Source organism: Falco punctatus (genome assembly GCF_963210335.1).
Source record: "Falco punctatus genome assembly, chromosome: 4".
NCBI classification, from domain to species: Eukaryota; Metazoa; Chordata; class Aves; order Falconiformes; family Falconidae; genus Falco; species Falco punctatus.
Genome location: NC_137583.1, coordinates 27,575,666 through 27,601,709, shown reverse-complemented (window position 1 = coordinate 27,601,709; position 26,044 = coordinate 27,575,666). Strand labels below are relative to the sequence as shown.

The 26,044-nt window shown below is 45.7% G+C and overlaps 1 protein-coding gene and 1 long non-coding RNA gene across 2 annotated transcripts in view; one reads left to right on the top strand and one right to left on the bottom strand.

The window, feature by feature from the left end:
- The window catches only part of LOC308063536, a 673,278-nt gene that overhangs the window by 218,912 nt on the left and 428,322 nt on the right, over positions 1–26,044 (bottom strand). The gene's annotated exons all lie outside the window — the stretch shown is intronic.
- The window catches only part of TEKT4 (tektin 4), a 73,063-nt gene that overhangs the window by 23,573 nt on the left and 23,446 nt on the right, over positions 1–26,044 (top strand). The window contains exon 1 of the mRNA XM_080386622.1: positions 1–26,044. This exon is cut by the window's left edge and continues 23,573 nt beyond it. Within this exon, the coding sequence (XP_080242748.1) occupies positions 25,511–26,044 (534 nt within the window). The 5' untranslated portion in view covers positions 1–25,510.

The window sequence follows — 26,044 nt, the reverse complement described above, 5'->3', positions numbered from 1 at the left end:
TATCTGACATTAAATTAATAGTTTCTAAAGGAATAGATTGAAAGACCATTTGTGCTTAATTATCCACCTTAGAGCAAGAAAACAGCAGAGAGAAGCTGTTAATGCTGCAATCTATATGTTTCAGTATTCATTGGGTGCTTTGGGGGTACAGTGAGTATCTCTGTGCTTGTTTTGCAATGAGTCTCTCTTGCATCTGTCCCATCTCGCCAAGATTTCATTCTGCACTTCTCACAGCAGGGGACTTGCTGATTACTCTCCTCTAATTGAGTTTGGGTAATGAAAGTCACTAAAAATGTCTTTCATGTCCTATGTTGTCACATATCTCATTAAACCATTAGATTTGTTCTAGACCCCTTAAAAAAGAGGCCAGAAAAAAAAAAAAAGAACAAAAAAAGAACAATGTGCTAATATTTTTCAAATGTTTCCAGAGAAACTGCACAGTGTAATTACAGCTGCTTTTGCATTATTTAACCTGCCTACACACCCCTGGGGCTTTGAAAAGAGAAAGTCAGACAAGATCCCAAAGAGCTGTTTTGTCACACATGGATGGGGGGGGGGGGGGGGGGGGATCAGGTTACTGAAGGGGCCAGAGATTTAAAAAATATTCACAAATTCAAGTTTTCCTGGGTTAGTTCAAGGTCATCTGGGTACAAGACAGTGTCAACACCAAAATCAGACCAGACCGGGACTAGTCCAAAGGGATGTTTTATCTAGCTATCCCCCTATCACTTTCCTGTTTGCTTTCACTGTTTGCTCACCTTTTTTAGCACTTTCTACATCTTTCTGTGTTTGCATTTCACTTGTAATAATACTATTTACTACAGAAACCACTACAACAAGTGAATGAATTCCCTCTTCTTTAAGAAGAAAAGATATTATGTCTCCCTACAGGCTTTGCTTCTGCCCACAGCCCATCACAGCCAGCCCCCCACCCCTCCAACCTGCACTTTCACTTGGCTGGAGAACAGCACAGTGGGTGTCCGTGTCTAGACAGCGACCTGCTTGGGTTGCAGGTACAGGCACTGCTGGAGCAAGGAAGCTTAGTGCTAAAAGTTGCGCTTGTCTCTCCTTGCACATCCAGAACTACTGTAAAATTATTTGCAGCTGAGATCATGGTGGAGACCTGCGTCCTCCATCTCTCCTGAGCCTAGCTTTGCTCACTGCACCGCAGGGACATAAGACTCGTCACTAACCAAAAAAGATTTTGAACAAGCTTACAAAGATCACATTCATCAGTGTGTTGTGCCTACCTGCTGTAACAAACCCCAGAGACGTGACAGTGTTAATGCACAGTAATGCTCCTTCTGGTACCCAGTACCCCAGCAGATAGAAGCAGGAGCATGAATATTTGAAATTTAACTTTCCCTAACATCACCCATTTACGTTATGTCAGACTGTGTTTATCTTCCACTGCTCACATTTAAATGTCAGAGTATCAGCATGTCTAAATTCCTCTTTTCACAGATGGAAACTGTCGATTTTTAAACACAAAAGGCACCCGGGAATGTGATGTACATATTACCCTGGCACAGAGTTTAACTTTTAAAGTCTGTTCTTTAAGAACCTGTTTTAGGATAAAGCCAATCACTTCAATAAAATGATAATTTACTGTTCTATAAATCCTAGATCCTGAAGAAACGGTAAGTACTTTGCAAGGGATAAAAGCAGCACAGAACACACTCTAAATAATATTAATTACTGTGGAAGATAATGTAGGACTAAAAGTTTATGCTTTCCAGGTACCTCGGGGTTTTCCTGGCACTGGCAATGGAAGAAAGTGAAAGTGGAGGAGGGCTCTGGCAGAGCCCGGAGGATGGGCCCTTTGCTCTCTTGCTTTTCTCCTTGAAAGACCAGACCACACTCTGGACCCTGCAGTGTGGACATGGGTGCCGTGGTGGCCAGCACCCAGAGGTGCAAGCCCATGGGGGCTCCCACTGAGCCACGCAGCGCTGCCCACTGCACATCCCTGCAGAGCCCAGCAAGGACACCCACAACAGGGCAAAGTGAGATTCAGACACATTTGGGGTGTGTGGGGGATTATTCAAACCCTCCACAATTTTAGGCTGTGAAATTGTGGAATGCTTGTAAGATTAAGATTCAGAGACACTTGCTGGAATTTGGACACCTAGGTTCAACTCTCAGGATTGCTGCCTCATCCACCTACAGTGTGTCATCTCTCCCCCCGGAGTCCTTCGGTCTGGAATAACCAAAAGAAGCTCCAAGTCAGACTCCAACCAACACAAGAACACAACTTTAGGACCTATTTTCAGGATACTTCTAAAGTCTTTGGATCCCAGCTAGAGAGGGGATAGCCGAAAATATAAAATAAGGCTCAGTAAATGAACAGATATTTTAAAAAATCAGAGTGTGCTTTGGGCATTTTGTGAAAGATTAAAGCAGTTTTGCTGTTTGAGGCCCAAAATTTTCTGTGCCTTTTGGGTGACAATGGCTGGTTATTAAAACAGGTTAATTTGAATGCAAATTTGCTGTCAGGAGTAGGGAGGCAAGGGACCTCAGTGACATTATTTTAAAACACAAAATGTGTTTTAGCTGAATATTCTCCACTTGGTTGGCTCTTCACTTTACAGGGTTTGGGACATAAAAGCAGCGCTTGCCTCTGGTGTGTCACAGGGCAAAGCTAGATATCACGTAAGCAAGAACATCCATGGTGCAGAAGTTTTTTCCATGTATTTTTGACCCTCAATACACTCCAGAGGTCTTGGATCCTTCCTTGCCAAGAAGTTAATTCCAGGGATGCTTTTCTACCACAACCACATAAAAAAATCTCTGAGCCATTAAATGCCAACGCTCAAAGGAACAAGGTTTCACTGGTTTGGACATCAGGTGGAAAACTATATGGATCCCTTTAATTTGGGTAATACCTCCCTCTCTTCTTTAGAAAAATATGCCTTTCTATTTCATGGTGGGAAAATCTCTCTCTTGCTTTCACTTATGGAGCCCTGGAGATATCTCCACCAATTACAATGTTATTAGCTCCTTTAAAGGACAAAAACAAATGGGCAATTGAGGTTTGATTGCATTACAGAATGGTCTTTTTTCCTCTGTTTATTTTTGTCAGCTATGCCTAGGTAATATATTCCAGGAAATGAGACAGCAGCGGTGCTATCTGGGGGCAAGTTTAGCTCAGATAGGTCTGCACAGGCTTTTTGTCTCAGCTCTCTGGATCCCCTCTGGAGTTTCATACTCTGTCCTGCCGTGGCTGCCCAACTTGCCCTTGCTTTCATCTCTGCCAAATTCATTGCAAAGCTGTATTGAGGAAATGCAGTTTCACAAGGTTTGGGAAAAGGGTTGCTCACATGCAAGAGTGGAAACAAGGTCTGGGATCAGTCCTAAGCTCTTTGCGTTATATTGGGCAAATTGCTTCATGGTCTTTCTCAGCACCATGGCTCCTGTCCTGATTGCTCTTCTGCACCCATTGACCCCAACCAGCCTGAGGAAAGGGTGTCGCATCCCCCTGTGCTGCTTTCGTAGTGGGCTCTAAGCTTTCACATGGACTGCAGGGAGGCTGAGTCTAGCGAGGCTCATGCAAACAACCAGGCATTAACGGTAGGACTGGCACAATTCATCCCTTACCGATTTGTATGCTAAGGCAGTATGCTGCATTTCCCACTGATTCCTGAAATACATTCCCGTAACCATTCCTTGATGTCTGCGTGGCACAAGTAACTGCTCAATTAAATCACAGTGAAATGGTTGTTTGATACCCTTCATTAGAACAAAGCTATTTGGCAGGAAAAGTTGAAGAACGGGTAAAATAGTCTACTAATTGCATTACATTTCATCCCATCCGGCACTGTAGCCTCCCCCTTATAATTACAATAACTCTGAGCTAGAGGTTTCGTGGGATGAATGGGATGAGTAGTAGAGAGTATAATACTGCTGAGGAAGCAGTAACTTTGTTATGGTGGTAATAGGAGAAGGGCTGGGTAGGACATATGCCCAGGATGGCACAGTGTCACTGAAATGCGGTTGTCAGCACAAGTGTAGAGCTCTGCCTGCACGCAGCTGCGGTGACCAGATGCTATGTAAGCTGATTTGCTGTGTAATTTTATGGATCATCTTTAAAATATGGCTGCTGGGTAGTGATAAGCCTACAGCTTTATCTGCAAAAAGAGTTGTTATTTATCTCGATTGATTGGATTATGAAGTCAGGACCTTTAATTAAAGAATATCGTAATCCAAAATGAAAATAATACAAGTTGATGCCCAGCACATGGAGTGGGTCTTCCTTAAAGCAGCTGGGCTCTGTCAGTTACCAAAAGTCTGGACATTCACGCTGTTAAGAGCTTCTGTCCATCTTCATATACTGGCTGGATTTTTAATAAAATCTATGCTATTGAATTCACCGGCTCATATTTGTGTATGCTCAGCAGATGGCTTTATGAAGAGGTGATAGCAGCTATTCCACAATTCCCAAGCATCCTGTCGGAATTCACCCCCAAAAGGCAGCTCTCCCCGCCCCAAGTTTTAATTTGCAGTGCAGTGGGAGCGGTGTTGATTCATGTCCCAGCAATGGCTTGTCTGTAGGGTGCAACTTAAAAGAGAAAACCCGACTGCTGCCTGTTGGGAATGCTCCAGCCCGGCGCAGAGCTGTCTGCCAGCAGCTCCTGCTCTGTCCCAACACAGGCAACTTTCACAGGGGGAGAACAGCAAATCCTTGACCCTCTCTGAGGCTCACACTGGGATTTGAGAGCTGGACTGCTAGAGTTCACGGCAAAGCAAACTATTGCCTTGGTTTAAAAATGAGGAATATAATGTATTTTTTAATGTCTCTGCTTTTTTTTGAGCAGCTGGAATATTTTAGGGATTTTCTTCCTTTTTTTTTTTTTTTATTTAAATGTTACAGAGGAAATTTCAAGCTGATTAGTTGGAGTCTGGTAAAGTAATAAAGTGACTGAGAATAGTGTATGAAGGCAGAATTCCCAAATCAGCAGCAGTTGTGTGGTTGCCAAGGTGTTGCAAGGTCCCAGGACAGATGAGAGCTTCACAATGCCCTTGGCTGAGCTGGCAGGAAAAGGTCAGGGACTTCGCTGTGGAGGCAAGAAGCAATTCAGGCTGAGGTCACTACAAGAAGCTTTAGCTTCCCCTGAGCACTGAGCAATGCAAAAAACCAGCAGTGAGTGCTCACAAAGCCCAGATGATCCTGGTGGAACAAATAAAGCCCCAAACCTCTTCTGCAAGATGATGGCATCCTGCAGCCACAGACTGCAAATGAGGCCACCGCTTGCTTTGTCGGCTTGCAGTCCTTCCCTCTCCTCCCCTGTTTCAGCACTCCCCTCCCCAGCCCTAAGATTTGTTTGCTTTTCCTTCTCTTCGCTTTTTTTTTGTAGGTCCAGGCTCAGGCGGGGAGTGTGCTGCCTTCCAGATGCTCAAAGGGATTACTGGATTAACTCCTCTGTTGGCTGTTCAGCCTCGCAGAGGCTGGAGGTCAGGGAAGTTATTAATCCACAGCCTTTCCATTTGCTCATCGTGAAGGGGCTGCAGCTATTGCCTTAGCAGGTTCTGTGGGATCTTGCAGCCGTGCATTTCTGTAGGCAATAAATCAATATACATCTTTTGATGGCTCTTGTTATCGAACAAGAAGGAAACATATGCAATATTATAGAGCTGTACACATGCCAAGGGAAAAAATGCAGTGTGTGTGAGATGCTCCAGCCTTTCCAGCAGCAGGGTGCCAGCTTTGAGGCTCATGCCTGCAGGCCAGGTGACCATGGCATTGCCAGCAACGGAGACAAGCCCTTGGCACAGTGTGACACCCTGCAAGGCAGCACTCCCACCCAGGGGAGGTGGGTGGCAGTCCCAGTGCCTGTCTGGGGTGCTGGCTGCACCCTTGGCCCCAGCAGCCATTCCCTGCATCCTCGCATGCAAGGGTGGCAAGCCAAAAGGGAGGTGCAGAGCCTGTGACCACGATAAACATGAAAACAGCACACTGGCTAGGTGGGAAGCCAGCTGGCTAGGCACAGGGGGTGAAGAGTCACAGATTTTAAGCAACAGTGCCAGTGCTCAGGCAGTCCAAGCAGAAGGATAAGCCTGGCTGTGCTGGCTTGAAAAAAATCGGGTTTCCTAAGCCTCTGCAGCCTGCGGCACGGCCATGCAGCACTGCAGCCGCCTTTAGCCTTCGTGTGCTCCCCAGGACCCTTCAGTGGCCTGTGAGGACACCTGTGTCCCAAGCTGCAGCCAAGCCACCTGACCAAGCTCTGCAAGGAGGCACGGCCAAGCAGCAAGGCGGTTACTCGCAGCACGAAGGGCCAGCATTTCCCCACGAAAATCATACGCTTCAGAAATTACACGCAGAGGAAGCATTTGCTGGTACATCATCTCAGCAAAAGGAACATGAACGCAGGGATGTTTTCTTCTACATCCAGATGAATTGGTGCCCGGCCCTCACCAGCCCTTGCTGGGCATCACCAGCTTTCAACCTGCTCCAGGTCCAAGCCTGGGTCAAGAACCCATCCAGAGCTGTGCTGGTTTGCGACTGATGGGCAAGCAGGGGCGTGTGGAGGGGGCACAGCCACAAGTGGGACCGTGACATGGCAGAAAAGTGCAAGGACAAAACCCTTCCCCCGGGAAGTTCAAATAACAAGAAACGCTTTGAATCACATGGATGATGATAGCTTGATTACAGTTTATTAGTGCTGGCAAAGCAAGAAAGCTAGGCCATTTTGCACTGTGTTTCCTCCTCTAAAGAAGAGGGATAAGATACCCTCTTAAATGTGTCTTTGTGAAATAAAGCTCTTCAACATTTCTAACTTATGCCTGTCCTAAGAAACACTGACAAATAAGTCTCTCCTTACACCTGGAAATAGGCATATTCTTGTGGAAAGCAGATTATTTTGAAGATGAAATAGTTTCAGCTGTAGCCTTTTGGTTGCTGGGATGGACAATATCCCCTGGAGCCAATAGAAGCAGTTTCTGTGCATCTGGAATTTGTCTTTAACATGAACTTTATTCTGCAAAGAAGATGGATTTTAATGCTGTACAATCCAGAGCATAAGAGCTGATGTATTCTGATAAGAATACGAATAAAGAAGCCCCACTTCTGGCAACTTCTGGCCTCTCAAAAGCAACACGCTCAGCAGATAAAGGTCCAGATACCTTTGGATTAAATCAGTGGCTTTCTGATTTCTGTTCCTGCTATGAAGAATAGTAATATGATGGAGATGTGGTGCCTTGGAGATGCAAGTGTCCCAAGAGGCAGAGCTGGCCAGGGGGTTGGCTCCGCTGGGATGGGCAGCCCCTGTGCTCCCCAGCTGGCACCACCAGCCCAGCCTCCGAAGGAGAGGTAACAGTGGGGCTGATCCGCAATAGTTTCCATTTCCATTGCGCTACAAATTGTACATGACCTTACTGACTAAGAAGTGTTCTGGTTTCAGTTAAATTAACATCTATATTGGCTGCTCATCTGCCTTTCAAATGCAAATGCCCATTAGTAAAAAACACCATCATTTGCTTAGTTAACAATAAAAATAGGGATTTTTGACTCGTTCCCTGTCCTCAGTCTAGACAGATTGTTAAATATAATTTTTTATTTTTGTATTTCTAGTATTACTTATGTGGCAATGTGAATCAACTGGCTATAAATAAATTAAGATGGAAATCAGAAGTGTAATTCTAACCATCAGAGGCGTGAGGCTCAGGAGCAGCCCTTTAACGTGATTAATGAAGCAAAAATCTAACAAGTTTGAAGATGGAAACTGATACATATAAAAGTTATGTGACATACTTGCATACAGAGCGTCATGGGACTGTCCTTTAGAGCCGGCGCTGCTTTGTAATCAATAAAAACATAATTTCTGTAATATGTTCAGGGAAGCCACTTGTTATGGCTTTTTTTAAGGGAATTCTGCGCAAGTGCATAAGAAACAACTTGCGGAGGGGAGCAGTGTTCCAGCTAGCCTAGGGCTCTGGCAAAGCAGATGGGTTTGAGGCAGCAAGCAAATGAGTTTGGAGCAACTGATGATGGCTTGGGAGAAAGAGTAACCGATGAGTTTCACGTGGGCTTTCGTCCTGCTCTGTTTCTTTCTGAGCCACCTGAAACTCATGAGAATTACTGCTTTAGGGTTTGGCTGAGTATGGACAAATTCTGGATGATATGAGCTGACTTGGGCACCTTTTGAAAATCTATTTGTCTATTAGTACTCCTCAGGCAACAGGCTTTGGCCAGACAGCTAATCCCTAATAAGGATTTAAGGTTGCAAAATGAACTGGTACATCCCTACATGACTGTTCCCTTCTTGGTGTTACTTGTCAGCACAGAGCTTTTTATTGAGACACCGAGGTGTAGAAGGAAGTAATGACATTTTGGATTTGCTATGAAATTTTTGAAAGCTTTACTATGAACACCCACAGGCTGCGGACTGATTAGTCAGATAGTCAGGAGCACAAGACACAAATACGTCTGCGTCTCTTGGGCACCTCCAGACCTCTCCACCAGCCGTGGAGGGTGTTGCAGGAAAACCAGCCTCTCCTTCTGGAGCTGGTGCCAGTGCCAGGAGGAGCAAATAACAGCTCATCAAGCAGAACTGAGAGAATCCATTTAACCCCTTCTGTGCATCAAGGCAGAGACTCAAGGAGACATGGAGCTTCATGGCCCTGATGAGATGCTGGCAGAGGATGGGGGAGGTGGGGGAAGAGAAAGTGCAGCAGGCAGGATTTGGTTTACAGATTGAGATCCAAAGACACAGTGCTGAGCATCCAATAGAAAAGAGCCTAAAAAGTAAAAAAAAAACCTCTTTCTCACATGCACCTGTTAAATAAAATAAAATTTTCAACTCAGAGATGATCCAAGACCATTTTCCAATAAGAAATAAACCCAGGGCTTAGAAAATGCACACACACAAAGAAGATGAAATTTTTTCAACAACAACTTTTTCAACAAGATGAAAGCATTTTCCCAGCACAGTAGTAAAAAAAAAAAAAAAAAAAAAAAAAAGACCTTTAGCAAAAGCCAGTGAGAGTTCATTTGCAGTAAAAAAAAAAAATATCAGCTGGGTTAATCCAAAAAGCCTTACTTCTGAGACACTCTTCTGCCATAGTTTAGTACTCTTTTTAATAGGTGTTTTAGCATTAGGATTTAAAAAGTCATTTTCTTTTAGTGCTGGATTGAATGGTAGTCAAGGGCTGAAACAGCCCTCTCCCATCCCCCTTTCTCGGTGGAGCACAGCCAGAGGTAGCGGCTGCTCTCTGTCCTTTCCTTGCACATCACTTTCGTCCAGGTGTTTAAGCCCTCACTGGCATACAGGTGGTAAAAGGGAAGAGGTGGAACATCTCCCACTCTTCACTCTCCCAAAGGTCAGCTCTGGAGCTGAGAAAAAGTGCATTAATTCTGTCCAGGATTTCTTTAAAATGGAAAAAGATGCTGACCTAGAGCTTTGCTCCACACAGGGCAATGCTCTAAGCAGATGTTGGAGCACTGCAGAAAGATGCTTTCTTCCTGGGCAAGCTCTCTGATGTCCCTGGTGAATCTTTTGCTTCCTCCCTTCAAAAGACCCACTCTTGGTGCCCACACCATCAGCCATTTATGTGTTTCACAGTCCTTCAAACTATGGGATAAAGAAAATATAAAGCACGGGCATTTACTGCAGAGCTTTGAGATACTTGTAGCTGGGAAGGTCTCTGTCCCCTGCTCTGAGCTGTTGCTCCTGCAGCAAGAGAGCCTGGCTGTTCTGGTGTGAGCATCATCCTCCCCAGGACCAGACCAACAATATTTAGCTCCTGTGGGAAGATATTACCAGGACGGAGCAAAACTGATGTAAAACGACTGCTTTCAACATCTCTAAGGCAGTGGTCAGCTTGCCTCCTCTTTCCTGATATGAAGCACATTTGTGTTTAAAAGGACAATATCTAAATTAAAATGTCAGGCTGAACAATTAAGCTATTATCTTTACAAATAATATACAGGATGTCCTTGCCTTTAAAATATCAGGAGAGAATGATATGTCTTTATGTTATGTTTTTCAACGTTGTCAATTCACACAGCTTGAGGTTCTTCACATAAAGCATCAGCTGCTGGAGGCGTGTTACATGGTGATGGTCTCATCATTAAAAAATAACTGAGTGATGAAAAATAAAACTGCAAGTCCCAGGTGAGGGACTGAGCTGGAAATAAGGCTCCTGTGCACTCCCTGATGGCATGTCTGTAGGTAAGGCCTGACAAACCAGAGTAAATCTGTACTAATCCTGGTGTGGTCCAAGGAATTACAGCAGGAAAACCCAGCAGGAGATGAGGAAGGTGCCATCCACAACACAGCTGTGAACACAGCTTCTGCTCCGGCGGGCACGCCAGAACTCCCAGACCTCTGCAGAGCGTATGCTCACTGAGTGCTGACTGACACTGCAGCCTGCACAGCCTTTAAATATGATTATCCTTGATGCCTGTTACAAGTTTTATTAATTTTAAAAGCTTTCTGATCTCTTCCAGTTAAGCTTTAATTACTGTTCTTCATTTTCAGCCCATAGAAAGATCAAAACCAGTTTCGAGGAAGAGGCTTTTTATTGCTTACCAACCCTGCCCCCTGTCTTCACTGGGGATTATATTTCTTCATTTTGTGCATCCATGAGATCATTAAGTATAAAGCAGCAGTCAGGTAGCAACATCTACAGAACTTTATTCCCATCCCCTGTGGCAGGATGCCAAACACAGTAAATATGACTGTAAGGCTGTGCAGTGGGTCTTTTGAGCTTTTACAGTTTCTAGCTGGAGGGGGGGAAAAATAAAGAGATCAGCTGGTGCAATTACTCATGTTTTCAATTGCCAGCTATGCAACAGACAGGTATATGGATATGCTTTAAACCCTTCCTATTTGGTGTGAAGGCCACTGCCACCTTCATCTTACAACAGCAAGAAGTGGCCAAGAGATGTCACAGGTTGGGGAACTCATTGGTTGCTCCATTTGAAATGCAGAATTGCTTTTAAAGGGTCAAATTTCTTCGATCGGTGCCCAGTGGCTCTGACATTCAGCTTCTTCTTTGCATCTTCTTACAACCACCCATACATTTGTCAGCTCTGCAGAAGGTGACTGCAGTGTGTGGTGGCTCACCAAGAGCCACGGTCACTCCTGTGTGTGACGGAGGTGGTCTGATGTTTGGCTGGCAGACCTAATCTCCCAAGCTGATCTTCAGCTCTGGCTGTGGTGCTTCAAGCCTGAAGAGTAAAAAATAAATCTAGCAACTTCCCAAATTCCTAAACAAGCCACTTGTCCAAGGGGTTGGAGAACTGAGACGGTGCTGTGCTTCTGAATGGGCCAGTTCTTAATGGACCAACCGACTGGGTCTCTCAGTACCTGGCAATGACACAGCTACCACATCAAAGGGCAACAGTTCCTACCACCTGCATGCATGAAAACTGGGGAACAGGATTTTTACATGTAGCAGGCCCAATTTGCAGCAATCTCCATGACAGTGAGATACCTAGCTACTTTTAAGTCTGATCCATGCTGCCCTTCCTGGAAATAAATTGATATTTCCTACAGTGGGAATGTTTTGGGGATGCTGGTGGCTCTTACATCACACTCTGGATGCACAGGCGTCCCTGTTGGAGGGCCGGTGGATATCCATCACGCCTCTGTCTTCCTTACTAAGGTTGGAAAGCAAAATCTGAACAGCAAGACACTGTTATTCTCAAGCGTGATTTCTACCGTGACTTGTCTGGGATTCAGAAAGCTTTCGCTCTGTTCTTCAGCTGCCGTAAGATCTCTTGACAAGGAGTCACAACTCTTTCCTCTAGGCTTCACCTCAGTCCAACAACAACTGCAATGAAGAGAAAAACAAACAAGCTGAGAAGTACGCTGAGCAAATGCGGGGGAAACATTTTTTACACAAAGTCTAAGCAGTTTTGCAGAGCTCTTTTCAAGTGCATTTACTGAAATTTCCCCTGAGCCTTCCTAATGTAAGTACCGTTAGAAAGATCCTAACTAAGAGAAACAGCTCCTGCTGAGTGATAGTCCATAGCTTTATTAGTGGAGATCAAAGAGAATAAAACAATTACTGTAATTTCCAAGGAACAGTTTTTCCAGGGGCACAGGAGATGAAGGCTATGAAAATGGGCCCATGTGTGCTTAAGTAATGGGTAGGCATTCTGGTCTTTAATTTTTTTGGTGGCAGGGGGAGTCACCTCCTATTCTGGGACAAACTAATGCAAACAAGAAGCAACTTTTTTTTGTTTTCCATAGAGTGCTCACAGTTTTAGAACTCTGTGTGTGTATGGAAACTGCATGACGCAGGACACAGGCTGCATCCCACTGCCGGGATGCGGATACCTCTTTGTCTGGCAGGGGACAGGACACCTTCACCCCCACATGTCCCTGGATCAGGCCTGATTCAATCCTGTGCTTATTTTGGGGGTCCCAAGAGACAAATCCCGATGAATGAAATGCTGCCACTGCTGCATTTGCAGGTCAGCGCCTGGGGGGTGGTGAGAGCTGTGGCTAATGCGTGCTCTGGACGTCGGGCTGGGCTACCCTCCATAGGTGCACTGGGAACCATCCCCAGACTTGCCCTGCTCTTGTCTCGGGGACTGAAACCACCCTACAGCTGGTCTGTGCAAGGCAGCTCCTCTCCAACAAAACAATTGTCCTTTATCCTATTACATCGTAACGTGTGATTTAGAGATGATTCATCCCTTTTATTTGAGCCTCGACTTGGCTATTATCTTGCATTTCAGCTAAATATTATTAGGAATGTTGATGTGTCTACACAGGGACATTTTCTGCAAAATTAATCTAAGAACTTTTAAAACGAATGAGCATATATAAAATAGTTCTTCGGAATACAAATAGACTTAATTTGGTTTATCTTAATGCATTTTGGCAACAAATCACAACAAACCAAATAAAGATCTCTGTAATTCTGTCCACATAGGAGCAAATGCAGCTGAATGAATCTACTTTAAATCCCAGCCTTCAGTTAGCCCAGGTTAAATTTCCCATGTAAACAAGCCCTAAAGCAAAAAACTTTAAAAAGCAGAAACAAACCCCAGTTCAGTTACAACAGTGATATTCTCAGCTTTGAAATCCGCAGATCAGGGAGGCTGTGTCCGATGTTGTCTTTTACAGAACCGGGTATGCCCGAGGAACGAGCGGTGTTTAAAGGTGCTGCCTGCTCTCTCGATGGCACGGCCAGACTCTTGCTTCTAATTCACCCGCTTCAGAGCAGCAAAAAGCCCAAAGCAGCAGCAAGGTTGGCAGGTCTGTCATGTAGAAACCTTCCTGCCAGCTTCAGGTGACAGAAAACATGAGTGTTAGAGCAGATGTGGGAAAGCGGCACTGCCTGGAGATAGTAACTGCGTGCGGTCTGAAGGAGACGTGCGTGCACCAGGAGTGAAGCAGAAAAGCCCCTTCCTCTACGGGAACCCTACAAACAAACTTACAACTCTGAAATCTTTCTCTGGCCTTAGGAGATGAATAAATGGACCCAGAGTTTCCTGAAAAGACACAGGTATGAGGACAGAGGCACAGCAGACGGCTCTCCGGGAGGTAGGCAGCATCACATCCCAGACTGGGAAATGGTGGGGGCACATGTGAGGCAGCACATTCCCCATGGGGCTCAGTCCACTACAAAAGCAATATTAAGAAGATGAAACAAATCTGACAGCAGCAGTGACTAAAGGGGAACAGCAAATTAACTATCAGTGCTAATGAGGGGAAAAAACTGCCAAGGCCTCTCGCTACAAAATGGGTCCCCATGTATAGCCATGGCCCTGGGAAAAGTGTTAATTTGGCGCATGTCCACTCATTTGAGAAAATCTTCTAATGAAATTCTGGCTAGCAGTCATGGGTATCACTTAGAGAAGCTCATCTCTGTTAGAACAGTGAAGGCGCCTCAGAGAGCTGCTGCCGGTCAGAACAGAAGGTGAGCGGACTCTGGGACACAGACCTGACAGAGCAGAGGATGCTTTTCACCAGCACGTGTCACTCAGAGAAAGAGCCTTTAGTGTCTTCAGTAAAGAAGCAAAGGATACAAACATTTTAAGATATCGCCTACGTACTGTAAAAGGCACTGGTCCTTTGTTAAGGATGGGAGAGACTGACATGCTCAAGAACTAGAGAGAAAACATTTCTATCAGAATGTTTTTTTCATGTAAATGTCTGCTGTTGCACAGTTTGGAAGCAAAAAATTGCATGGAAAGTGCTGACCAAATGTAATTTTCTTAGAAGAAAGAAGAGAAAAAAAGTAGTATTTATCTTACAGGTGGTTAGCCAAAAATATTGGTACCCATTATCAATAAGCAAAGATCTCAAAATCGTGTACAACATTTCCTTAAGAATCTAAGTTTGGTTGTTGATTTGTTTTCAATTAATTTCCATTAAATTTTCACTTCCCTTGTTTTACCATTTATCGAGTTGTTCTTGTGCAGTTCTCTGGAGGGACGAGAGTCTCTCTCAACTGTTTCCAGACAGAACGTTCATTATTTAGTTGAATGGACTGAAAACCAGAAATGCCCCGCCACGGCCAGGGCCACACAGCAATGCAGTAACTCAGCTGGGAGTGGATCCAAGCCGTGGCTCTCGGTCTCTGCTCTCATCACGAGGACAGACTCTTCCCCTGAAGGCAAGAGGGGAAATGAAAATGATTGTAGGACACTCTCCAGGGCACAATCACAAGCTAAATAGGCTTTGTTTATGTAGACGGCTTTCTAAAAGTCAAACCATTGATAATGGGGGATCTTAATATCAGGCTGTTGTCTGGGATAACCACAGTCGACTCACTGGGGACGGCTCTTGGAGGGCGTGCAGCATGCTGTATTTATACTGATGCTCTAGCAGTCAAGATCAGAAGCAGTTTTGGACTCAGTCCTAGGAATTGAGCCAGGTATGATAAATAAGATATATTCCGGGGAATCTGTAGGGCCAGTGAGTTACAGAGGCAGGCTTGGTATCAGAGCCGCCTTGCCTCTCACCATTCCCACTGGGAACACAGCCCAGTGTCCTCCAGATGGTTTTGTAAATCCTGAAGGAGCACACTGGCCTCCCCAGAGCATCCAAGACTCGGGTCCTTTTCTTCTGCCATCTACAGCAGCTTTCCAAGCTGCTGAGCCAACTCAAGACAGCGCTGACTGGGTGTCCTTAGCAGACAGACAGAGGCAAATGGCATCATTCTGGGCTAGCTCATATACGCATGACTTGTTATTTGAAAAGAGACCTTTAGCTTTGCTGAACCCAATGTACTCATCTTTAATTTTCACTTTCCCAGCAGAGATACACCTACATTTCTCCAAAGAATTACAGTTAGTTTGGTCCAGGCATTTGTTGAATAACTGCACTTCTCATTGCCCCTGCTTTAAAGCGTCTGAGAGAATAAGCTGATCTGGAAACACACCACTTTTTGTTTGCTCTTTCCTAAGGGAACATTATATTATTAATGTTTTGTCATAAGTATCTGGAAGTTATGGAAAATGTTCACCATCTCTTGCATTCAGGGCTTCTAGAACCGAGTTTTTATCACGCACAACAATGTGCCAGGAAGTCCAACTGCTGGTGTCAGCCAGGAAACAGGGAGCAGAGACAGTGTTGGCAATGCAGGGGACCAACCAGGCATCAAGAATAATAATACGAAGATATCAAGAACAAATGATTCATGAGAAAAGAAATAAGCTGAAATGTTCTGATGCTGCTAAGTAAATATTTACCAACGGCTAATAGCTTTGCAGAAGATCTGTTAATGTCAAATTTGCTAATAATAAGAAGAGAGTAATACATATTATGAATATTACTCAAATTTACAGATTTGAATAAGCTCCTTCCCAAGACAGGCACATTAGTTTTCCTTGCAATTTATGAAGATAAACTCAATGGCTGAGATCAGAAGAATCTTAGAAAGGAAACACACTCCAGAAATTTTAATTTGTTGTCCTTAAACCCAAAACACACATCAATTTTAATCTCATATTGAACCCCATCCCTCTTCACCTCACAGACAGTGGTCTGATGGAGCTGGAGCCTGGCCACCCAGATATAATCAGCCACCCACAAGAGACAGGAGGGGAAAGAAAAAAAAAGCTTTTAGTGGTGATCAGTCAAAAACTGATATAAATATCATTTTCATTAACGCTCTTGCACTTAGTGACTATGAAAGTCCTGCCGTATCCCTGTGAATTTTCATACTAAGTACTTCCCAGCAAGCGAAGTGCACACTGAAGTAATAGATCAGTAATTCTCAGCTTCCTAAAAGGAAATCTGGTTTGTGGATTTCTCTATGTATTTAAGAAAATTACTTTCAGATCCCTCTTCATCTTCACACTTGGGCTTTTAATTTCTAATTCCCCATCACTCATCTCTCTGCCTGAGCCTGGTTTTCCTGAGAACATTTGAGGGATTCATCTTCCATACTTGGAAATGTTATGGGGCTTCAATTTTTTTCAGAAAAGGAGAATAAAAGTAAAGAGCTAGAATGGTTGAACTGCGCAGGGTTGCGATTTTGGTTAGACAGTCTGAATCTAGAATTCTGGAAAAGGTACTGACCATAACCTAAAATTGAGATGATTTGTGCAAATATTTAGTGCCATTTTCCTCACCATCTCCTTGCCACCATGGCCTGAGTCACGCTGTCGTGCAACCCTGAGTGCTTGCTTGCTGTCACGTAGCTCAGCTCCCCTCTGCTCACAGCTGCCTGTTCGCAAAGGCTTTGAGCACTGAACATTTCTGATAGGAAATAGTATCTCGGCAAAGTGCGGCAGCTCAGCAAAAGCCACTTCCAAGTGATTCACTGCAAGGTGCTGCAGGAGGTGAGAACGTGCACGGTGCAGATTACCAGCTTTCTCTCCTGCTGACTAATTCCCTGGTATGAAGTGAAATTCGCAGACCATGTTGTGCTTTTGATTAGTGCTACCAGAGATATGGAAAGCAGCAACATGTCCAGACTCTGGCAGCAGATCACAAAGACACAAAACCACAGAAACTACCTGCAGCAAGAGGGTTCTGCCCCCAATAACACCACTCGGCTTGGGCTCACCCTCCTCGCCCACCTGCCCAAGGGCAGCCCTGGCCCCACGTGTGTCCTCTCTATCTTCAGGACTTAAAAACCCAGATGTATTAAGTGCAAACTGAAGCTTTCACCACCTCCCTCAGATGACCTTCCCGGGGCTTAACACAGCAGTGTGCAGCCTTGCTGCCCAGGCAGGAGCTGGGGGTGCCTGGAAAGCCCAGTACACAGACTGGTTTGCCCAGGACAAGGACTGGTTTGCCCTGGTGGGAGCAGGGACAGCTTTAGGAGTGCTTTTCAGGAGAAATGCGCAGCTCTGCAATAGAAAATACTTTCCAAGACTATCATGTACTGAAATTCCCACCTACTCAAGTCACTTCTTTTGAAGATTTTTGTTCTTCATTTCCCAGTTTGAAGATAATGTGAACAGCATGGCATGCAACCTCAGCCCAAGTTTAGAATGGAAATTAAACATTTTTCTACCTCTGTTTGCAAAGACCTTCAGGCTCAAGATTCTATACATTTTATATATCTGCACATTTTATATCTTGCCAAAACAAAAAAAGCAGGAGCTTCACTTCTTAAATATCCCTCCTTTATGGGGCAAACACCATCACTGGAGCTTCAGTGAATTTCTCTTATGTACTAATGCAATGGATGAGGAACACTCCTTATTTACTAACAGGTGATTAATACCAGGTTGAGACATGCCGAGAAAAACAATTGAACCTTTAGCATCAGCTCCTTGATGGTTTCACCTGGCATAGTTTTATTATTGGAGCCTGCCTGGGTCGGGCAGGAAAGCGGTCAAGGAGACGACCCTTTGAGAGGGGTCTGAAGGAAATAGAGAAAGGCCCAGGAGGGAAATGATTTCGCTAAACCCCAAAGTCCTCTGCTTATTTATGCAACTATTTATGCTGAATTTATGCTAATGTATTCCATGATGTAGATAGACTCCAGCCATCTATGATAAATCTCAGGCACTGGCTGGCTGCGTGGAGCACATAAGGAGGGTGGACGGTTCTGAGGAGGCTCCATGCCAGAACAAGGATCTTCCCAGGATGTCTCAGTGCAGGATAAAGGCCCTGGTTTGTACCAGACCAAATCCTAAACAGGCCTGAGCTTGTTCAAACAGAATCCCTGCTTTCTGCTCTGCCTGCAGATGTACATTTTGGCTGCAGAAAGAGAACGAAGCTGAAGGAGAGACTTTGTTTTCAACTACAAAGTTGGAAAAAGCTGGGAAAATGAAGCTAACTAAAACTGATGGCCTATCGTTCCAAACCGCAGCAAACCTCCGGGCTCCATGCAGGGAAAGCAGTGGCCTTGGGTGATAAATTGATTGCTTTCCTGTTAGCTATGGAATTTGTTAGTGCTGTAAAACGGCTGTCCGTGCTAAGGACTCCTCCTGTTATTCTCTTAGACCAAGAGAATAATAAAAGGCTTCTCTGGAAATTCTTTACATCTTGGTTTTAAACAGATGGCTGCTGAACTCTGTAAGGTCAGCAGTACACTGTCTGATTATCACCACGTGCCTCCTTTAAGCAGGATAGATTAGGAAAAGAGAAAAAAAGAGAAAACCACCAAGACAGCCCAAAACTGGCTTTCTTCAGAAGAGCCTGGTGCAACCACACATGGACTTAAATTCTGAAGAAACACAGGATACACTTCTCTCCCTGATAGCAGTTGTTGGAAAGCAAAAATAAATGTGTGACTCATCGCTCATGCAGGTCTAGGGGACAGGGCATTGTATCCTTGATGTGGGAAGGCGATTTGGTGAAGGAGACACAAGAAGCTCAAAAGACTCAATCAGGAATCAGTGCTGTGCTTCCCACACCCACACACTTACCAGTGGGAACCCCGCTCATGTGCCAGGCATTTGATCTGGAAGGAAGATATGCTCCAAAAATAGACATCAGGATGATGTTTGGATGAGCATAAGGGAATCTAATAAGACAAAGGTATATCAAAAGAAAATAGCTAAGTGAAATTTGAAAGTCAAAAGCTGGGAAGTTTTTAAAGAGAATATTTTGCCTTGCTATAAGCATGAGATCAGATTTTCTGCTGATAAACATCAGTGCAATTTCGTTTACCTACTGGAACTAAACCAGTTTATTCCAGTGAAGGTCTGAACAACCAGACCGCTTTCTCTTTTTAAATAATGCAAGAGTTATCTCCACCCATGGCTGCATGAGGGGCTGCCAGCAGCAGGAAGTGCCCTGGCAGTACTGGGTAAGGACAGCATCAGTTTTGTTTCAGCAGCTTGGTGCCCACGTTGCCAAGCCAGACACCGACAAGGCACTCGCCAGCTCCTGTTTCCAGTCCTTCTGCCTGGCAGCACACGGCGGGCAGCTCCTTGCCAAAGCAAGTTCTACCACAGCACAGCTTTGGGCCAACACTGCCACTGAATTTCCTCACTGACCAGCCTGGCGTAACGGCAGGGCAGCAGGTCCCAACTGTTGCAAACAGCTACCTCCTGCCGTAGAGGGTACGGCAGCTCTGACCGGGGTGGGAGAGGAGAAGGCAGGGATTTTAGCTAATTATTCTCAACCTCCAAGTGTCCCTACTATGTGCATTGTCAGTTAAGCAGAAATGTCCTCACTTTTCTCATTGCCACACAGTCCTGGTTCACCACTGCCAGGCAGATGGACACATCAGGGGGCCACGGAGGTGAGACAATCTCTGCTTGCTGCCCCTCTCCCTTTTGGCCCAGGCTCGCTGCTCTCCCTCTAACTCCAGTCTCTTTACCCATGTCTAGTTTTAATCAAACCTGTTGGCACAGAGACCCTGACCTTCTGAAGAACCTCCAGTCCCTGCGCTATAATTAAAAGGATTTGTCTAATTCTGCCCCGTCAAGGTGGATTTCAGGAAGGAGAAAGTTCTAACTCCCAGAGCTGGTGGAAAATGCAAATAAACAGAGCAGTGACCTGGTATAGAAAGCTGTCACTCAAACTGATCTCACCCTCTGGAAGGATCTGATCAAACACAGTCTGCCTCTGAGATACAAGGCTGGGAAATGAGGCTTTAATTGGTGTTTTCATCCATGCTGGAATGGCTCAATTTATGCTTTGTTTTGTTTGTGAAATAACTGCTTTTTAAAAAGAAATGCTCATACTGCTAAAAATAATTAATGTTATCTGAATCTATCAAATTCTAGGAGGGGGTGATTAGATTCAAAACAGCAGAGACATTTCGAATCTCAATATGAGACAATATAAAAACAATGCCTATGTTCTTAGATAACCTTTGGTCTCAGTCTTTTGCTGAACATCAGTGCTCCTGAGGCTGGCATATGTTTATTTCTTAAGCTGAAATGTAACACACTGCCCATATGTTGATATTGAAACAAAAATTTCACTTCCAAACTCTTTCATCTTTTTATTCATGTATTCTGTCGCTCTCAGGCAGGGCTTGTGAGTACCAGTCACTGTCTTCTGTAAAATAATTGACTGTATTTTATGTCCTCTGAACTAATTCACCACATTTTCTCCCTATCTATCATCTAGATGAATGCACTGTTTTCTATTTATCACCCTGCTAAGGTACTCATCACTAGGGTATGCAGCCAGCAGATAAAAAGTATAATGGTGCTATATTAAACAAAGAAAATCAATGTTCCACTCACAGTAAAACTGAGCCAAATTCTGACAAGTGTGTTGCCATGAGGAGAACTTGGCCCTCTGTTTCAAGCAGAGGGTTTTTCTGAAGCAGTACTCCCAGCCCATGATATTCCCAGGCCTTCCCCTGCAATGTCATACGGCCTGGGAAAGCCAGGGCTCATCTCTTCCCTCTGCCCCAGCTCTGCTCGTTGGGGCTCACACAGCCCTCCCTGTCAGTGGCCAGTTTGAGCCCAGGATTTCTTGTCCAGGTCAGTGTGGACATGGAGGATCAGGTGCTGCATTCAGGAGAGCCAAGAGAAGACATGAAAGTGGTGAGATTTAAGAGTCTGGCATGTGGCTTCTGTGCCTTTAATGGCTTGGACCCAGCCAGCATTTGCCAACAAGTTCTCCTCAGTCTGAGTCTGGGTTAGAAGCTGCATTTCAGAGAGACAGGCCCAGAGCTTTAAGGGCTGTTACACGACTCAAGAAACCGGATCATTCTAACAGCAGCAAATATGACAAAATTACATAAATTGAACAGGTTTTGTGAATATCTGCCTGATTCATAGAGGTAAGAAAAGCAAATCAGGATCCTCGGAGGCAGTGTTTCTTCAATGTAAAATGGTGCATTGGTTACGGTTGTTGGTGTGAACTTTTATGCGATGGGAGTAGTAGTCCTAACTGCAGGACTGGGGTCTGGGAACTGAAATGCAGTGAAAGCAACCCCTGGCTGCTTCACAGGCAATTCATCACAAGAATGTCTATTGCGAACAAAAAAAGAAAGATTAATTTTTGAAGCAAGTGTGTCCTGAGCTCAGGCCAATGTCCCTCTAATGTACCATACAAACTTTCATGTACTACCACTCCATTTCAGCTATGTTTTTCCCCCCTCATTGCAAAATGCTGAATTACAGTTAAATGCTAGATGGTATTTCCTGACTGTGTGACTGATTGCTTGCTTTTGTGCATGGCCGGTTATTTGTTCGCAGTGAGCACTTCAAAGCCTAGCAGCTGGTCCAGTCACCTGGGAAAGTCGTTCAGCTCTCTTCACCCACCCCACTACGTTAGTTGAGAGAGAGGAAACATCTTCTGGCACTTTGCAACAGAGATATGAAAAGTGACTGCATTGCTTTCGAAGCAGAGGCACCACATCTCCCTGCCAGCCAGCACATCCAGATATTTTCCTCATGGAAATGGGGACAGAGCTGGGAGGGGGGGGGGAGTAAATTATATTTATGCCAGGTGATCAGTCTGTAACCTGTCTGCAGTATACCTCTTTATACCTTGCCAACTATAGAAGGTTTACGATGTGCTCTCCACTCTTAGCAAGGTTTCCCTACATTAAACATGAGAGCAGAGCTCCTTCTTCCAAGAAAATATATGCCAGGTGGTCTTGTTGGCCTTATTTCTGATTTCTCTGCTGATGGGAAAGCATTAGATCAGTAATCATGCTTACCAATTCCAAGAAAGCCACCACTATATAGCTCCTTTGTGATGAGATTTGTTAAGCTTAGAGCTACAAAGTAAGTTGGGTTTCTTCCTTCAGGAGGTCTCCACGGGCAGCCCCCAAAGCATCAACACAGCTTGGAAAATAAATGTTCAGAACGCTGTATCATGTCCTGGCCTCTGCTTGGAGGGATGTTTGGATAGAAGTAAGTCACATTTTGATCGCCCTTATAAGGAGAAGGAATACGTTAAAAGACCCAGACCTGCTTTGGAGAAAGTGTTTCCAGTACTTCTGTGCTGTAGACAAGACACGAAGCTCCCAGCTGCTGGGGTGTGAGAGGAAACTTCCCTTCTACATGCACCAGACCTATGCTACTCCACCGAGCAGTTTGCAGTCTGTCCTACAGACGGCAGCACGGAAGGAATTAAACACAAATATGAAAACTGGATCCAGGTGACAGACAACATTGCCTTGGCCGCTCATGCTAATTTCAGAAACTCAAACAAAAGAAAGAAAGAAGTCAAAAAGAAGCAGCAGCAGCAAGTCAAAATGCTCACAGGGCACCTGACATAAACTGGAGCATTTGCTGTGGGAAGGGGAACCAGTTTCCTGTAAAAAGGATTCTAGCCAAGAGAAATCTTAATCTATTGCATGTCAAAAGATTTGAGCTGGAAAATATTTCTGTTCTTTTCTTCCAGTATGTTTTATCATCTTGTGCTCTGAGAACATCTTGAATAGCTGTTAATAATTTATATGTTACAGTGGCATATTAAATCACTTGACTGGCAGAATGGCTTTGAAACACAGGGTCCCTGAGTCTGAACTGGATAATGAAGGCAACTCCTGAATCTGCCAAATGTCATTAGGTTTTGGTTTTATTTCTTGCAACAATGTGATCTGCAGCCTGTTAGGACATGATGCATCTGTGAACACTTGAAAGTAGGTTTAGACTGATAAAAAAGCCCAAACAAAACACATCCTGATGAAAATACTCTCCAAAATCTGTCTGGTCCTAGGAAACATTGAACAGTTGGGATAACAACCCTAAAACTGCTCATGGAAGCAATCCTTGCACTGGATCAGGAAGATTTCACGTATTTTTTTGTGCCGTGTTTCCCTGTTGCAGATTATAATTTACTGGTCACATTTAGGGCCTAGAACCCTCGGCTGCTAATTTTCCAACTTCAGCCACATCGCATCACGGCCCTAACTGACCCACCTTCAAAAGTGCCTGGGTGACACTGAATGGGCTGTGGCAAGACGTCACTAATAAAAGTTCTTTTGAAACCTTCAGAGAAAAATGCTACTTAATACCAAATTGTTACTGCCTTTATTTTCAAAAAAATTATTTCTCATACCAAGCACTTTCAATCTGAATAGCTCAGCAGGGCTTTTCCTGTAGACTTCTGTACTTTAAAAATGCAAAATTTACATAGAACATCATGCAGAGAAGGCCACAAGTAGAGGAAAGAGAAAGAAAAGTACAGGCTGGGGGTAACATAAGGTGAGAAACAGATAAGACAGTTACAGTTAAAGATGCGTGAAGAAGGAAAGAAAAATGAAGTACAAAGGGAAAGCAAAAGGTGTCATTCCAGTGACTTCAGCAGTGCAAATATACCATCCACTGCTGCTGTTTAATTGGAGGGCCAATTATAAAATAATATTTGCAAAAGGGAAGGTGAAGGATTTCTTATCTCTGCTGGGACTGAATCTCCTTTTTCAACACTGTCTCTGTGGATGGCAGCCTTTGCTGGGCATGTGCTGCCAGGTGTGGCACAGGGTTGGTGGGCAGCAGCTTGCAGCCGACGCATGACGCATCTTTCGGATGCAGGCTCTCTATCAGAGAGAATCACTTGATCTTTCTGAAGAGTGCAAGACCCTGTAGGAAAAACTACCATTGACTTTCTGTGGGTTTAGAGAAAACTCTCCAAAAGCAAACTGACTTCTGCAGAAGTTTGTGCAGTGTATAACAGTACCTCTCAGCAGCCAGGGAGTCATTACTCCATGCCCACGGTGTGTGTGTATTATCTGCCGTGCGCACCTCGATGCAGTTCAAGCATCGCTCTCCTCAACACCCAAGGAGCCGATTAGCCTGGATGACACTGGGCGGGCTGCAGTGCACATGGCTTTTTCTTCCTTTATATTTTCTAAATCAAAATGATATTGAATACAGAGGATCTGTCGCAGTGCAAGGACGAGAGTGCCCTCTATTGTCACTGTGCCCTCCAGCACCTTCTCTCCTTCCTAGGGCTCTGAAGAGACGCCTGTTCCTCACAGGCTCTCCTTTAATTTCCTTTCCTTGTTGCACAATGATGGCAACCCCCAAAATTTAATATAATTCGAGTATAAGCTACCTGTCTCTCTCTAGGTGAAAAGTAAACAGGGAATGCTGCAGCAGCTGGATTTAATAGAATCACAGAATGATTTGGGTTTGGAAGGACCCCTAAAGATCAAGTTCCAACTCCCCACCATGGGCAAGGACCCCTCCCACCCGCCCAGGGTGCCCCCAGCCCCGTCCAGCCTGGCCTTGAGCCCTGCCAGGGATGGGGCACCCACAGCTGCTCTGGGCAGCCTGGGCCAGCGCCTCACCGCCCTCACAGGGAAGATTTTCTTCCTAATATCTAATCCAGAACTACTCCCTTTTAGTTTAAAGCCATTACCCCTTATCCTACAGCTACAGACCCTACTGAAGAATCTGCCCCATCTTTCTTATAAGCCTCCCTTCAAGTACTGGAAGGCCTGAAGCGCATGCACCTGATCTGTGACAAGGCCACAGTCATACAAATGGTCCTTAAGAAAGCACAGCTGGGCTTAAGAATGGAGTGAGATGCAAAACCATGTTGAATTTAAAGGGCTCAAAACCAGCGGATGTGCAGGCCCACGCAGGACCCCGGGGGCTCCACAGGGCCTTGCCCACCGCCTGAGGGGCTCTCTGGGCCCCGGGGCAAGCAGGACGGGGAGGGGGGGGGGGGGGATGCAGCGCCTCCCCCTCGCTTCCTCTGTTTGCTGGGCAGGAACCAGACTGAAATGCTGCCAGGATCCTCTGGTATTTTCAAAACTGGAAAAAGCGTTATTGCGCGCAGGCGGTGGTTGGAGAAGTTCCTCAGCACACAGGGGAGCCAGAACGCAATCTAGAGGCTGCAGCGTCTCTTTGTTCTCACCCACACAGTCGCACATGGGAATTACAAACATTACACCACGCACAAAAGCCTGTGTGGAGAACTTCTCCCGCCCCAACCCCCGAGGGGGGGAGCGCGCCGCTCCTCCGGCCCGCCCGGCGCCGCCATGACACCGCCATGACACCGCCAGCGCCCACCGCGGCCCTGCTCCTTCCCGATTGGGTGGCCTCGTCGCCATAGCAACTGTGAGGTGCCGAGGGGCGGGCTGTTCATCCGCTAGTCGCGTCGGGTTTCCCTTCGCAATGGGGGGACCCGCTTCCTCATTGGCTGCTGTTGTTGCCCCGGCAACGGGAGGACGCGGTGCGGCCTAGCGCGGGTCCAGGGCGTGCGCTGCGGTAGGCCCCGGCGCCATGGCGCATCCCAGCGCCCTGCTGAGCCAGGGGCCGGCGCCGCAGGCCCTGCCTGCCTCCCATCTACCCGTGAGAGTGTGCGAGGTGGCGCGGAACACGGGGCCCGACTCCTCCAGCGGGCTGGCTATGGCCAGCTTCCATACCACCAAGCACCTGCTCCACGAGTGGCACCAGAGTAACGCTCATCTCTACCGCGAGGCCTTCACCGGCTGCGAGCAGGCCCAGCGCGGCCGGGCCGAGGCCAAGGAGCTCGCTGAATGTGCTGCTGCTACTGCCCAGCGCACCCAGCAGGACTCCATGACCAGCCTGGGCCTACGGCTGCAGGACATACACTTCTGGAAGGCTGAGCTCCAGAAGGAGATTGAGGACCTTGAGGCCGAGACTGGCCTGCTGGCAGCCCAGAAGCTGCGGCTGGAGAGAGCGCTTGATGCCACTGAGGTGCCCTACACCATTGCCACTGATAACCTAAAGTGTCGGGAGACGAGGCAGCCACCAGACCTGGTCAGTGATGAGGTGGAGGGAGAGTTGCTGAAG